Source organism: Prinia subflava, chromosome 2 (genome assembly GCF_021018805.1).
Source record: "Prinia subflava isolate CZ2003 ecotype Zambia chromosome 2, Cam_Psub_1.2, whole genome shotgun sequence".
NCBI lineage: Eukaryota > Metazoa > Chordata > Aves > Passeriformes > Cisticolidae > Prinia > Prinia subflava.
The window spans coordinates 52,406,954-52,421,593 of NC_086248.1; the positions used below are offsets into that span (position 1 = coordinate 52,406,954).

The 14,640-nt window shown below is 40.8% G+C and overlaps 1 protein-coding gene across 3 annotated transcripts in view; it reads left to right on the forward strand.

Moving 5' to 3' along the window:
• The first annotated feature begins 3,556 nt into the window (after positions 1 to 3,556).
• Positions 3,557 to 14,640, forward strand: part of TPD52L1 (TPD52 like 1) — a 50,790-nt gene continuing 39,706 nt past the window's right edge. For 2 of the 3 annotated variants that reach the window (XM_063389940.1, XM_063389941.1), the window contains exon 1: positions 3,557 to 3,665. In XM_063389940.1, coding sequence (XP_063246010.1) covers positions 3,647 to 3,665 — 19 coding nt within the window. In that variant the 5' untranslated portion in view covers positions 3,557 to 3,646. The other variant, XM_063389942.1, reaches the window with a different exon arrangement.

Sequence of the window (14,640 nt, forward strand, 5' to 3'; positions counted from 1 at the left end):
TATGTCTTCAGACCCAGCCCTCTCTTCTGCTACACATTATTTTTTTACCAAGGTTTTACCAAAAAAAGTAAAGGAGAGAGATTTTGGAAGAGATTCCAGGAGCAGTTTTATCTTGATATAAGAAAGACATTTTTTACAATGAGAGTAATTAATCACTGGAACAATTTTCCAAAGAATGTAGTTGAGTCCCCATCAGAGTTCACCTTCATGAGCTTATGGGATGCTTCAGGCACATTTCTTCTCACTCTAGCTCCAGTGGAAAATGGAGTTAAAAGTTTTGTTTATTATTAAGAGGTAAAGTCTAGTGTGTGTAATATTGTTCTCTAATAATGTATTTGTATCATTTGTACAAAGCTCAGTGTTATTTTTATAGTGTTTCTAGTATCTTTCTAATATTGTTTAGTATCTTTCTAATATTGTTCTAGTACCTTTTGACCATGGAGCCAGAACCACAATATATGAAACTGCAGGCTAAACTGCAATCCCTGCAAATAGCATCTTCTCACTGTTGTACACTGTCATAACACTGACATTTCACATTTCATGTTCTAAATTGCAACATTGTCCTAGACATTAAGTATACAAAGAATAAGAGATGAAAATCAAAATAACTTACTCAAGATCAAAGAAAAACTCTGAAAGAAGATTGAGCATATTTTATTTTATTTTTCAGTATTTCTTTCAAATATCAGAACCCACAATATTCTGAGAACTGAACATTTAGCATAGCGCATTTGGCAAAGAACTCAATGACATCTGAATGGAAGGAAATAAATTGTAATGTCTTGTGTGAACACATGGTTTTTGAACCTTGTACAAGAAGACACAGAGCTTGGCTTTTCCATCCATGGCATATTCCTACCAAGATTTAACCTGCTGCTGGAGATCTTGCTTTGTATCACAACTGGAATGCTGTGCTTCACTGCAGCCTGCCATCTTTTCTCCAAAGTGCATACATGCCATAGTCCATCCTGCTAAACAACCATTCTGCCTGGTTGTTTAGGACCAACAAATTCCACTGGTATTTCAGTCTTTAGATGGTTTGCACTTCTGTGAATTATTCAGTAGTTTTTTCCCCTTATTTTCCATGGAAAATCGGTAGGAGTTTAGGATACTCATAGTCATGCAAAATCCTACCTTAATCCCCATCTGCAAAATGCCTGAAGTTACTCCCTCCAAGAAGAGAGATATCCACTGAAGTCTGGCACAAGATCCAATGTTGTCACTTTTGTGTTAGAGGACAAGAACCAGTCAGTGCAATGACATATACATGATGCATTTATTTGAAGCCTATTGCTGTTTTATTGTGAAACTGGTGTAATGTGAAGTGTGTGATAATACATAATTGTTTCAAAAAATAAAATAATCTGGCTTTTGTTTTGTTCTGACCTCTTGACCAAACAAAACCCAACTGTTTTTAATTTCAGCATGATGGGAGAGACAATGACCTTTCTCAAGCAACAACCAAGCTCCTACAACTTGATTGAGACCTTCCAAGAAAGAAAACAAAGTCTGAATTATGCCGGTCTCTTCAGACATAGAAGTTAAACAAAATCTCCTGCAAGGCAAATTTGATGAGGACTCTTACTAAATCAGTGATGTATGTGGGACAATATGAAAATGCATCCTATTGTATTGTAGGTATAAAATTAATCAGCTATTTTACAATTAAATTGCATCATTTCAATGGGATATTAATTTTCTAATAAAATCCATCTTTAAGATGCTGATTTCCTAGCTGTATGTTGCAGGAGGATATTGTAAAAGACTGGTTTCTTTTTCCTGTCAAACATGCCATGAGATGGACATATTACTGTGGAACTCAATACTTTTAGGTTTGTTTTCCTATTTATAGCTCTCTTAAATGTAGAACTAGATTTGTTGTTCACCATAGCTTGTTATGTAAAACAATGGTTGGATGTTCTTTACAGTAGAGGGCATTCCTGGTGTGGAAAAAGAAGTAATGTATCTAAATGTAAAGGATAAATCAAACTCAGCATATAAGCATCTGGTAAAATTTCCTGTTGTTCAGTAATTTGAATAGCATATGCTGCTGTAAGGTTTGTCATTAGGCTTGTACATAAACAGTGTTTTTAATATAGTTGTAGCCCTGTAAGTAGATTGTGTGCTGAGTTTTCATCATGCTTCATAGGAACTGCTTAGGCTGCTTTAGAAAGCCCTGCCTATATTTGCAGAAAAGTACATTTTCTAATTATGCTGATAGTTTCACATGTTGAGAGAAATTTCTCAGCAATTTCATGCATTTGTGGCTGGATTTGGCTTTGTGTTTTTTTCATGTAAAAGTTGCTAGCATTTCTGAGCTCAAATCTTGTCACGGTAAGATGTCTTTGCATTTGAAATGACATGAGTAAAGGAATTCATTCTTCTGACAACCTCTGTTCTGCTTTTGTCAGTGGTAAATTCCAGCTCAAGGAGGTGTCAAATCACAATGAAGAGAGGTTTGCCAAGGAAAAAATAATGATAATTCACGCCTTACGGAAATTAAAATTCAAACCCACAAGCATGCATGTATTAAAAGGAAAACCTCACTAGGTATGCAAAAATTAAAGCTACTGCGGCCTTAGTTTTCTAATTTTTTTTTGTAAAAAACAAAGTTGAGAAATAAGTGTGATGCTTTGCTACAAAAAAATTCTAAGGAAAAAGAAACTCTTGTTTTCTAGCTATAAATGTTCTTTTTTCTTTGACCAAACCACATAATAATTTTCTTTCAGATAATTTCTTCAAAGTATTACCCATTTGTATAATTTCACAAAAAAACGTGCAGTACTTCTTGCATCTGCCTTTACTGTCTTGCTTTGTTGTTTTCAGTAGTACAGGCCTTGAGAATCGATGCGTCCTTAGTGTGTCTTGGAGGCATTCAGCGGTATCATATACTCAAATTAGATAGTGTCTGACTGATAAATATGTGGATAATTAGAATTATGCCATGGAGAAGGCAGCCTTGCTAGAACAATATTCTGGATCCACAAATGACGTTAATGAGGACTGGTTACAAAGTGTGGGAGTTATGTTGGCCAGAGCAAGCCTAGAGTAAATCTGTGTGGCAGTGTGAACAGTGTGTGGTCACACCACACAGTAACAGCAGGATACAGACCTATGTGCTGGGAAAAAGTATATAACTTTTACTTAAGCTGCTAAGTATCCATGACAGCATAGGCTCTGCATTTCCTTTGCATGTGTTCCCATGCTTTTGCCATAGGAGGTGGCAAAACTTGACATCCACAGGTACTCAGATAAGCCATGAACTCGTTCATTTCAGGCTCCTGACGGCTTCACTGCGCCGCTGACACACCGGGCACGCCTTTGCTCAGGTGGGGAGCCTGTGCCGCCGGTGCCTTGCGGCTCCTGGCTTCCCCTGGGGGGAAATCCCGAGTGCCTCCCCTGAGGGGGGGACAGCCGTGCCAGCCTGGGGTGCTGTGCCCTGGAGACGGCGAAGGCTCTGAGGCTCTGAGGGGCCGGCCCGGGCCGTGCGGGGGCCCCGCGGAGCGGCGCCGCCCGGGCCTGGCCGCCAGGGGGCGCCGCGGGGCGGGGCGGGAGCGGCGGGGCCCGGCCCCGGCTGTCAGCGCCGCCCGAGCCGCGCTGGAGCGGGCTCCGCGCCGCACGCACGGCTGAGCCCCGCGCTGCCATGGAGCCCCAGGCACGCGGTGAGTCTCGTCGGGACAGAGCCCTCCGGGGCGGCGCGGGGCTCCCGTCCCTGCCGCCCGGAGCTGCGCTCACCCCTCGGGGAGGGCCGAGCCGGCGCGGGGACAGCGCGAATTGCGGCGGGGGATGCCCGGGGCAGGGAGAGCCCGAGGGGAGCGGCGGCCCGGGGCGGGGCCGGTGAGTGGAGCGCGGCGCCCGGGCAGTGGCCCCAGGCTCGGCCGGGGAGCGCGGCGGCCCCGTCCTCCATCCCGAGCCGCTGTCCCCTTGGCTTTCCTTGTGGTTGGGATGTTGGCGGCCGCTCTCTCCTCCTACGAGCTATACACGTTTCGCGGTCAGGTAGCCGGCTGACAGCTCTGTGTTAAGGTAGTGCTGTCGAGGTTGTTTGAGGTATTCTTGTGTGTCCTGCTCCGCTGCCGGTCCTCCTCCCGGGGCAGGGCTGCAGCCGCTGCCTGCCGGGGAAAAGCGGGACCGTGCGAGCCGGAGCCGGCATCGCCAGCCCCGTCCTGGAGGCAGCCGGAGGGCAGGAGCCGCCTCCAGCAGCGGAGACCCTGGGACTCGGCTTCCAGCAAGGCTCTGGATCCACCGAGAGCCGCTCAAAATTGCCTCCGCTAAAATGTTTCTGCAGCTTTGCAAACATGGCATTCATTCACTCGAAGTGAGCATTTTCTGATGCACATGTTACGGCTTATTTAGCTGTTCATATCTCTCTCTCGATCAAGTTAATTGGCGTCCAAAGAAGAGAAGGAACTTTCCATGCAAGTTACAAATGATGTTTGGGTCCGCCTAAGAGATTTAGCACAGACAGGTCTTGCTCACCTTTATAGTCTTCCTTCTGTTTTCTAAAGAACCTAATGGCTTTGTCACACAGGAATACGCAGGTGGTACAAATAGTTCTGCAAAACCAGAATATTTAGGAAATCTTTTATGTCGTCTATAATTCAGGAAGATGAAATAAGCAAGAGACATATGGTCGTTGAAACTGACTGAAAAAATAGGCTTCCTAATTCCTAACAAGATAGTTAAAATCTGCCTGAAACAAATACACTTAAAAGAGGCAATGTTGGCTGCAAATACCTTTGTATATAAAGGAATACAGTGGGAAATCTGAGTTCATGATGCTTGCGAATGAGAGCCTTTCTGGCAAGTGTTGTGTATGTTGCTATCCGAATGGATGCATGGCTGAAGCTGCCTGCTAAAATAACACATCTGTGGCTCAGTTCTCAGGACTTTTAGAAGTCAGTATTAAGACTACAGGACCAGACTGTTATTTAAACTAATTTTCTGAATACATCTGTATAGCTACCATGATGGGAGCTCCTATTCATTAAACAGGAACTTCATATGATACAGATTTTGGATAATTTCTTGTTTTGTAGAGCTGATGAAAAACAGTATCAGATTCTGGTTAGCTGGATAGTGATATAAGTACATGTGAATCTTTTGCCTTCTCTGACTAGTAAGATGAATAAATGCACGTGTTCTCAGTGTGTGTTAAAAATTTAGGTCAATAAATATGTTTTGCTAATGTATATTTGGGTCAGCAACACTGTTACTTCCCCAGGTCTTGAATGAATTATTCTTTTAGATGAGTATCTATTGGCTAGTGAGAGAAGGTAAATTTTTCCTGTACTCAGTTCTTGAATCACTTTTTTCTTTGATTTCTCACCTGTGTGTTTTATTTCTACAGTCTCTCAGAACAGTCTCCTATTACGAAAAAAAAAAAAAAGAAAAAAAAAATATTGCTTTGATAAACTAGCAGTACAATCCAAGATTTTTGTGGTAGGTATTTGCATGCCAGCAAATCTTTGTTTTTACCCTCCCTTTCCTTCTAGACTTAATGTAGTGCATACTACTGCAATTAGGGAGCCTTGCTGGCAAAAAGAATTCAACTTGTACGTGTCTAATGCTGTCAAATTCAGTTGAGTACATTTAAGCACTGGCCAGAAGTCAGAATTTTTCAATCCCATTTACACGTTTTGCAGAGTACAGTTATAGCAGTTTAGTAACAAAACAGTCACAATTTGCTTGAAACACTGCTCTACTTCCAATATCTCCTTAAGCAGCAGGAGAAATGTATATACATTTGAATGAGTTTATTAATTGCTTCTAAAGAACTTTCAGATGCCCACAGAGAAAGGAATCTTGAATGGTTTGTTCCAGTGTGCGCTGCTGGGGTATTGTGTTCCAACTGAAAAGATAAAGAAAAAAAGCTATGCATTTAAAAGCATAATTGTGTAGTTTGTGCCATTTCATATTGTCCTTAAGGCAGGCTATGCCTGAGTAGAGCAATTTTATGTTCAAGAAATGCATGCAAGTATAAAACACAGATTTCTTCAGAACAGGAAAATAATTTTTGTCAGCATTTTTACATAGCAGCATGAGTCAACTTCATGAGTCTTAACACAATTGTGGAAAAAAAAATTGTCCTGTGTAAATGTATCAAGGTACTGGGTAGAGGTCACAGCTAACACCATGAGTTTCTGCGTCATTCAAGGCACAACGTAGTACCTGCCCGTGCCCCAAAGACCCTGGAAATTAAATGCTCTGATATTTACTTTGAAGTAGTAGGGAAAGTTCATGGACTGAAACTGTTATTACTGGAATTACTGTTATACTTAAACATATTGAGTATGTTGGCAGCATTCATGTGAATGAACTAGGTGAGACAGTCAACCAGACAGAGGGTAATAGTAATTCATGTTAAAATTATTTTCTTAAGAAATAACCATATGTTCCATGTAAACAAATTCATGTGTGTAATAAAAATAATAAATTTTACTCTATAAAGATTTTATCTTTAAGCCTCTGAGTGCTTTTCTCTTTGATTACTTTTTGTTCTTAATGGAAGAGCTGACCCGTGAACACACCGGCTAGGCTTGTACTAGGTGCTAAAAATTTCATAAGAGCATATTTGTTTTCCTTCCTATGGCTGCCAGTCATTTCTCAAGTGAAAAGTTTGGAAATCTGAAGAATGGTGTTTTTCTTTGAAAGGGAGAAAGATTCAAACTGACTTTGCTTCTCATCATACTCATTCTACTCCAGGTCCAGATTAACTGACTATCACATGTAGTCTTGCTTTCCATTTTAAAACTGTGAATGTCCTGTAATGATGACAGTACTATGGAGTCCTACTCTGTCTCTCATCTGAGGAGATGTTAAAAAGTCATATCTCGTGACTTTTTAACACTGGATCTTTGCTCATTACACATTTTTCTCCTTTTGCAATAATCCTCCATTTCTTCATGCATCCAGATATAGTTGTACCTTCTTTCCCTGTCACATCCTCTCTTGGTTCTTACTCTGATGAAGAGCTTTGATGTGCAGCTTTCTGCTCCCTTTTCACCTACACAGGTAGCTCACAGCTGCTTGTACTCCTGGCCTCTGAAGGGGTTTTGTGGTGTTTCCCTGTCCTAGCAATTCTCCTTAGAGCTATTCCTGACAGATGTTCTGCATCCTCAGCCAGTTGTTCACCGTAGCCTTAATAGCCTGTGTTGGCTACCCTCACCTCTGTCAGGTATTGTGGTGAGAGCTGTGGTTAGTTCAGATGTTGGGTGACTTTCTCAAGGCCTTATCTTGCAGGCCTGCAGCCCCTCACTTCCTCTCTCTGCTGTGTGCAGCTGCCACACTCCTTCTGGCATCTTCTAGCCAAGCTGCATCTGCCCTGTGATGTCATAGAGCAGAGAGGCAGCACCTTGGCATGAGCATTGGAGTGGAGCTTGTGATCAGAGGAATATCGCCAGGAGTCACAGCATTAGCCCAGTGCCCTCTCCCTGCCACAGTGGCACCTGCCATCTCAGTCAGGTGGTCTGAGGTCTCCATGGTGGGAAGCAGTGGTGAGGAAGACTTGTGTCACCTGTGATATGATGTACAAGACTTGCCAAAATGGCATTGGCAGCTTGGTCAGCATTCTGTGCCCTTGCTAGCTACTCATATGGTTACTAATCCACATAGGAATGTGGATAGAGTCAAGTCTTGCAGTGGGAAGGTGGGGATAGAGAATACACGATGATGTTACCTCATTGCAGCAGCAGTGCTGTAGCCGTCACACCAAAGCAGTGCCATGGTGAAGACGGGAGCATCTTCCTTATCCTTTTGTTAGAGTCTGGTGCTTTACCGAGCAGCACTGACTGTTTTGATCTATATTCACCTTTTTCTCCTAAGGATGGTGTGAAACTACTGATTTGGAGCTGATTTAGTGTAATTGTTTTATGAGAAGTGCCTGTCCACATGTGCTTTTTGAAGCATCAGGATTCACTCTAGTTTTCCAGGGGTTTGTGCTGTCTCTGTACTGCCTTGTAGAGCTCAGCATTGCCCCACCATGAAAGCAAGAGAAGGGACTTCACAAAGGGTCAGGAGAATATTGGAGTTATTGAACCAGCCAGTGATAACCTGCTTGTTTCACTGCACGATGGAAGTTTCAGCTGCTGTGTTAATAAGACCTCATGAAAAGGAGGTCAGGTGAAAAAGGCAGGGTTGTAATTTATGATAGGATTCTTAAATATTTAACAATAGTTCGCAAAGCTCAAAATAATAGCTCTTTCATGCTTTTTATACCACAAGGAGAGAAAATGCATGTGTGGAATGAGTTATTTGGTATATCAGATCTTAAGCAAGTCAATGCAGTGCTTCTCTTATGCTTTTGAACCTGTTCTTTCAGCTTCATGACTCTTGTCACAGGTTGAAATTCCATTTGCTGAGGCTGAGAAAATTTGAGTGGCTTCATGCTACACCTGAGAACTGAAAATAGCATACTGTGAGATTCAGAAATGAGATATAAAAAAAGAGACCTCATCTAAAATCTAGGGCCAGTCTTACAAACCTTTTTAACTTTGACAGTTTTGCAGCCATGAGGACATAAAATGTAGAGCATGCTAAAACAAAGACATTTAACCCATGTTTTAAAATTCTTGCTGTTTTTTTTTTCTCCTGTGTCTTATTTTCACGGGTCTGGTGGTATGAGCCCTACAAAGCAGCACAAGTATAATCTGAGTCTGCTCTCTGTACTAAAGTGTGCTAGCAGAAAGATGAGTTTGCTGATGCTATCCTGATGTGCCTCACTGACTAGTACAGTAGAGAAATGTGTGGAACTTTTGAGTGCTTTGCTTAGGCCATGTGCTGCTTGAGGAATGCGGCACAACCATGGCTGAAGATTGCAGAGGATTTGAAGGAATGTCATCATATTTAGAAATGCATGTATCATTTGGTAGCTTGTTATAGAGCAATCCTGGAATTTGGATTTAGAAAGAATGTACTCAGCCCTTGATTCAGGAAGTGTTTTCAGGGTAAAATGAATTACTGCTTTCTAATTGGAAAATACCTCTTGAGGTTATAGATAAAATGAGATCTAGGCAGGCTAGTTTTATCTGATTTTATTTGTATCTCATAGAAATGCACACTTGCAATGCCAAATTTTATATATGTAATATGCTGTAGTCATATCACTGCTATCTAAACAGGGCCTTTTGGCTGCTGCATGCTCTGGACCCATCTTGTGTGAGAAATGGTGAGAATGGACATATACAGATTTTAGTATCAGATGTCACACTGACTTTCTTCAAAACCCTTCAAAACTATATAAGTGGATTTGTTTGATTCTTTAGAACAGAGGTAATATTACTTAGTCATCTTTGAGGTCCATGGATTAAAATTGTATCTATCTAGACTATCATGATTATACTTCTACATCCATGATGTGGTTAAGTGTGGCAGATGAGTAATTGTAAAAGACATATTTAGCAAGTGCTTGTATTGTACTTTAGCAGTGAATCTCCCTTTCTCTTGTGCTCTCAGTCTCTCTCTCACTTCATACAAAGAAATAGAACAACAGCAGTGAGGATCTTGCTGCAAATGTTCTTATTGAAGAGTATAAAACAAGTGCAAGAATGCAACAACTAAGAAGTAATACTTCCTGAAGTGTCATCCTACCATAAAGATAAAGCTCTTATAGTGTCTTCAATTTTCACTCTTCTGCTTGGGTACATTTTACCTTTTCTACACGTTTAGGATTTAAAATCGCTGGATGATAAAAAGGGCTTCTAAAATGCTGCTTTTGTTAATTAATTACTTTTGTGTAAGATTTCTTGAACTTTTTTATCCTTTGTTACTTATTCCAGGAAAATTTTATTGTGCTTATATTAATGGTAAGTGGTTAGTGGCATAATGAAGTGCAGGATCCACGGTTGGATCCCCAAGCAGACAAGAAAGATCCTACTGTAAGTAGTTGCATAAAATACTAGGAATTTCTGTATTCTCTTCACATTACCAGTCATGTTTTCTTATGTAAGCTGGTTGTTGAAAAATATCTCATGCTTGTAGCTAAAACCCCAGTCTTTTACGGCAAAGACAAGTTTACAGAGAAAAAGAAAAGTAATGGTTACGTGTGTGTATCCCATGGTCAGATAAAATAGCTTCTCTCATTTAGCCTGCTCTCCTACTAACAGGCTTTCAGATGCTTAGGAGCTATGTAGTCAGAGATCCAGTTCTTGGATAATTTTTTACATCTTTGCCTTTCTAGTCACTGAAGGAGAATCCAGGGAGCTCAGAGAAGAGGTCTGGGGTATGAAGAGCAGAAGGAGGTCTAATGACTTGTGTCATTTCCAGAAATGGAAGGCAATGATATGTTTTGAGCAGTCAGTTCCTTCTGAAGAAAGAAGGGCTGTCAGAAAGAATGCATATTTCTGGGGTTTTTTTTTGTTGGTCTTCTAGGATTTCCTTTCTGTAAAGTTGTCCTGCTCTCACCACTAATGTATTTTAGCCAGCAATTATACTTGCTGTCAACCACGAACATAATGAAAGTACACAGCAACTAGAACACGAGTGGTGCTTTAGGCAGAGAGAAAGCTAAAACTACATTCCTAAAAAACTGAAAACAAGTGTGAAGTGTCTATAGATACAGTGTTTATTTTCCCAGTGAAAAGTGTTTGCACAAAACGTTTACATAGCGGGCAGCGCAGTTTGTTTTCATGTGCTTTCTTGCTGAAAGGGCTACTTTTGTTTGTTGATCAATGAAGTTGTTAGGACCAGACCCTCTCCAACCTGTTTCTTCCTCTATTGCAAACCATTCCTTCTGGTTTTTTCTTTACATTTATACAGTCTGATTTTTCTCTGGTGTTTGCATTAATTTGTGAAACACCCTTCTTCCTTATCCATTGAAATACACAAGTTTTCTCTCTTTAGTACTTGTGCCATGCTTTCAAATTGTATTTAATAATTGCCTAATAATTAAAATTACTAAAATATAATTTATAAATAAAGCCTAATTTAAAACTATGTATGGTATGAATTTAAAAGGTATGATTTATGTTCTGTAAATATTTATAAAAGGTAGCTGAAGGGAGGTAATGCTTTCTATGTTTGCTTCTTCAGTAAAAAGTTAGGTTTTTCTGTGTTCACCTGTTTGTTAAATTGTCTTTTCACTAGAGTCCTCACCAGGAGATTGCCTTGCCACTTGGGTTGGGGCTAAGGTGATGAAGGTTTGTGGTTACAAAAAGGTGGCTCTAAAAGTTTTAAAATACTTCTGCATAGTTGCCTCAGAATAACTATTTTCATTGTGCTTTAGGTGGATTTAGTAGTAACTTGTCAAGCTGATATTGGCTCAGGCATTTTAGGTGCTTATCTAATCCCTCTCTCTATGTTTCTCACTTGAATTAAAATGTTCTTAAATGCACAGACTAGACTTCAGGTCACACTAAGATCTTTGCAGGATGATATGGAGCAAATGTGTCTAGTTAGACGATCTTCTGAAGTCCTTAGATGCATTATATTCTTTCTCTGGTGCATGCTGGGCTGTTACAGGCTAAGTTTTCATTTAAAAGTGATCAGAGATAGTTGTATTTAAACAGATCCAGATTTTTCTTAGAGACGAGTAAAATATATGTACATTACAGAGTTAGAGGGGCAATTATGCCAGGAACAGAAGATTATCTTGTGCTCAAAGTATTTTAGGTAGATGGCAGCTATTAACTTATTATTGTGGGAGGAAGGAATCAAAGTCATAATCAGAGAGAATGATTTTTTGCCATGTCATTACCTAACCAGTGCTGTGCACTATTATGTGCATATGAAGAACCAGTTAAGCCATGCGCTGTTCCAAGAGAAAACCCTTCAGTCATGTAGTGGGATGGGTGGTTCAGAACTCTGATAGCAAAGAAAAGATGACGGTGAAGAAGGAGCAATTACTTGAATAGCCTGACTGATTAAAAAAAAAAAGGCCGTTGAATAATATCATTCAAACATTCATATAAAATGAATCACAGTGCAGACTTGAAGACTTAAATAAGGTCTTTGCAGAGCTAAATAACAGATTTTATCGAGAAACTGGAAGTCAAATACTACAGGTGAAGGAAAAATGTGTTCTCTTGGTTTTAAATTGCTTCAGAAAACAGAAGCATAGATAATCAGCAATATAGATGAAGCCTGCAATAAGCACAAGGAATAAAGAAGAGTATGTAATGATAATAGTTTGTACACATTTAGGAGAGGCTCAAAGATAGGAACTAGGTTTAGACCTAGATCCAGATTAGAAGGCTTCTCAGATGTGTCCAGTTCTGCACAGAAATATCGAGCATGGACATGTCCTGAAAAAGGAGTGGCAGTATTTTGGTAATAGTTATGTGTGTGGGAGTCAAGGATGGGGAGGGTAAGAAGAGAGAAAAAATTAACAATTGAGTAGGGATGAAGATGTGAATGAAAGTTACTAGCAGAGATGCAAGTATTGGAGTTCTTGTTTATTTCAGAAAAGTACGTTGTGTTATGTCCATCTTGCAACAACTTCCTCAGTAAAATATTCTTACTTAGGGTAGTAGAAGAGTAAAGAGAAGGACCATCTTATGTTCTTTCTCATTTTCTGAAGGTACTGAAGTTAAAATAGGCATTATTTCACACTGGGTTCTGTAAACATTCTAGGTTGGAGGTTTGATATTCTTGCCTCTTGAGTGCAATCTCAGCAGCATGGCACTCATGACATGTATTTAGCTAAACCCCGTCCTTCTCTTGCCCATTGGCCTGCCATTGCCTGTGCCCACAGCAGCTGTCAGAGAAGTTCACCCACTTGGCTTCAGGGCTTATCTTCCCAGCTGATCTTCAAGAAAAAAAAAAAACCACACTCTGTCTGTGTCAGCTGCCATTTTCTGCTGATTTTGAGGGTGAACCTCAAAGACTGAGGCTGTATGGTGTGGCTGGAAGTGCCAGTCCCTCTCCTGGTCCAATAAATAGCCCCTCTTCCTGAAGCACAGTCTTTGTGTCACTAGGATGGCTGCATGGGGCATGCCACCTGTTTCTACACAGATAGCCAGGGCCCTAAACCCCAAGTGCCTCCACTCAGAACCCCACTAAACAAAACATTTCTTTGTAATGGTGTTTTATATAATACTGCGTGGGCAAAGCCACAAAGTTAATGATGCCAAAAACTCGGGAGGCCTTAACATAGAGCTTAACACTAGGAGCAGAATAGTAAGTGCTTCATTTCACACCTCAGGATGCTGGCAAAAAAGCTTGTGGGAAAAACAAATGAAAGTTGGAGCTGGACAGGCCCAGATAGATGGTGCTCTTCTGACTGAGAAGTGTTTTGTCAGGTCAGTGTGCAAAGAATTGCTGTTAGACTAATTCTGGATTCCAGGTTTATCAGAGCAACCCACTGCAGCAAGACATCCTGGCTGAAAAGCAGTGCATCTGCAAGAAGTTGTGTGGCACTAAAGTGAGCTGTTTGTCAATAGATTTGGAGTATTTCCTTTAAAAAATAAAAAATCATTTCAGGTTGAATACAGTGCCTGTGCAACATGGCCATTGTCTCTATTAAAATGTGTTGTCTTCAAATAATATTCATATAAGGGAGCTTTGGTTTTATTGGTTTTAAGTAAATTGTGTTGCAGGTAGATGCATCCAAGAGTAGGTCAAGTTTATTTAGGGAAGACTAGTGGATGTTTCCACTATCATATGACACACACCCCCACAACCACCCCACCCCTTTGGGAGGGCACAAGTGCACTGGTGCAGAGCAGCTAGTCTTAATGATGAAGGGATTAAGGGGCGAAGCAGGTGCTGCTTAAAAATGGGGAGTTGAGAGGGAGGAGGACACAACACACTGGACATATCTGCTCTGAGAAGTGTGTTGATTCACTGCCTCATTTTGGTGGCCATGAGCTTTTACATAATGTAACATAAATGATTAAGGAAAAACTCTGAGAAAAGGAACTGTACCTTTCTGCCATCTTAGAGAGTGATGTCAGCTCTGGGGCCTCCAACTTAAGAAAGGCATGGAGGGCCATAGAGATAATGAGAGAGCTGGAGCACCTCTCCTAAGAAAACAGGTTGAGAGAGTTAGTATTGTTGAGCTTGGAAAAGAAAAGGCTTTGAGGAGACCTTACGGCACCTTCCAATACCTGAAGGGGTCTACAAGAGAACTGAAGGGACTTGTTTCAAGGACATGTAGTGGCAGGACAAGGGGAAATGGCTTGAAACTGACAGAGAAGGTTTAGATTAAATACTAGGATGAAATTATTTACAGTGAGGGTGGTGAGACAAAGGAACAGGTTACCCAGAGAAGTGGATGCCCCGTCCTTGGAAGTGCTGAAGGCCAGGTTGTTTGGCGCTTTGAGCAACCTGGTCTAATGGAAGGTGTCTCTGCCCAGGGCAGGGTGGTTCGAAGTAGGTGATCTTTTAGGTCCCTTCCAACTCAAACTATTCTATGATTTATTGTTGCTAATTTGTAATTATGCTGCCTACAAAGCTTAGTCACAGATCATGGATATTTTGTACCAAAAAGCATGCAATAAGGCAGTCCTGGTCCTTTAAAACTGTGATCTTTAAGCTCCCAGTATGAGAGACTGATCACAGAGGGGAAAGATAATTTGTCCCTTTTCTCCCAGCACTCCTAAATGTGAATTTTAGTAAATGTAACAACATAGAGAAATTTATTCTGTATTAAAACAATGGGAGTAATGAATTTGAGTCTGAAGAGAATAAGGAATCTATCATGTA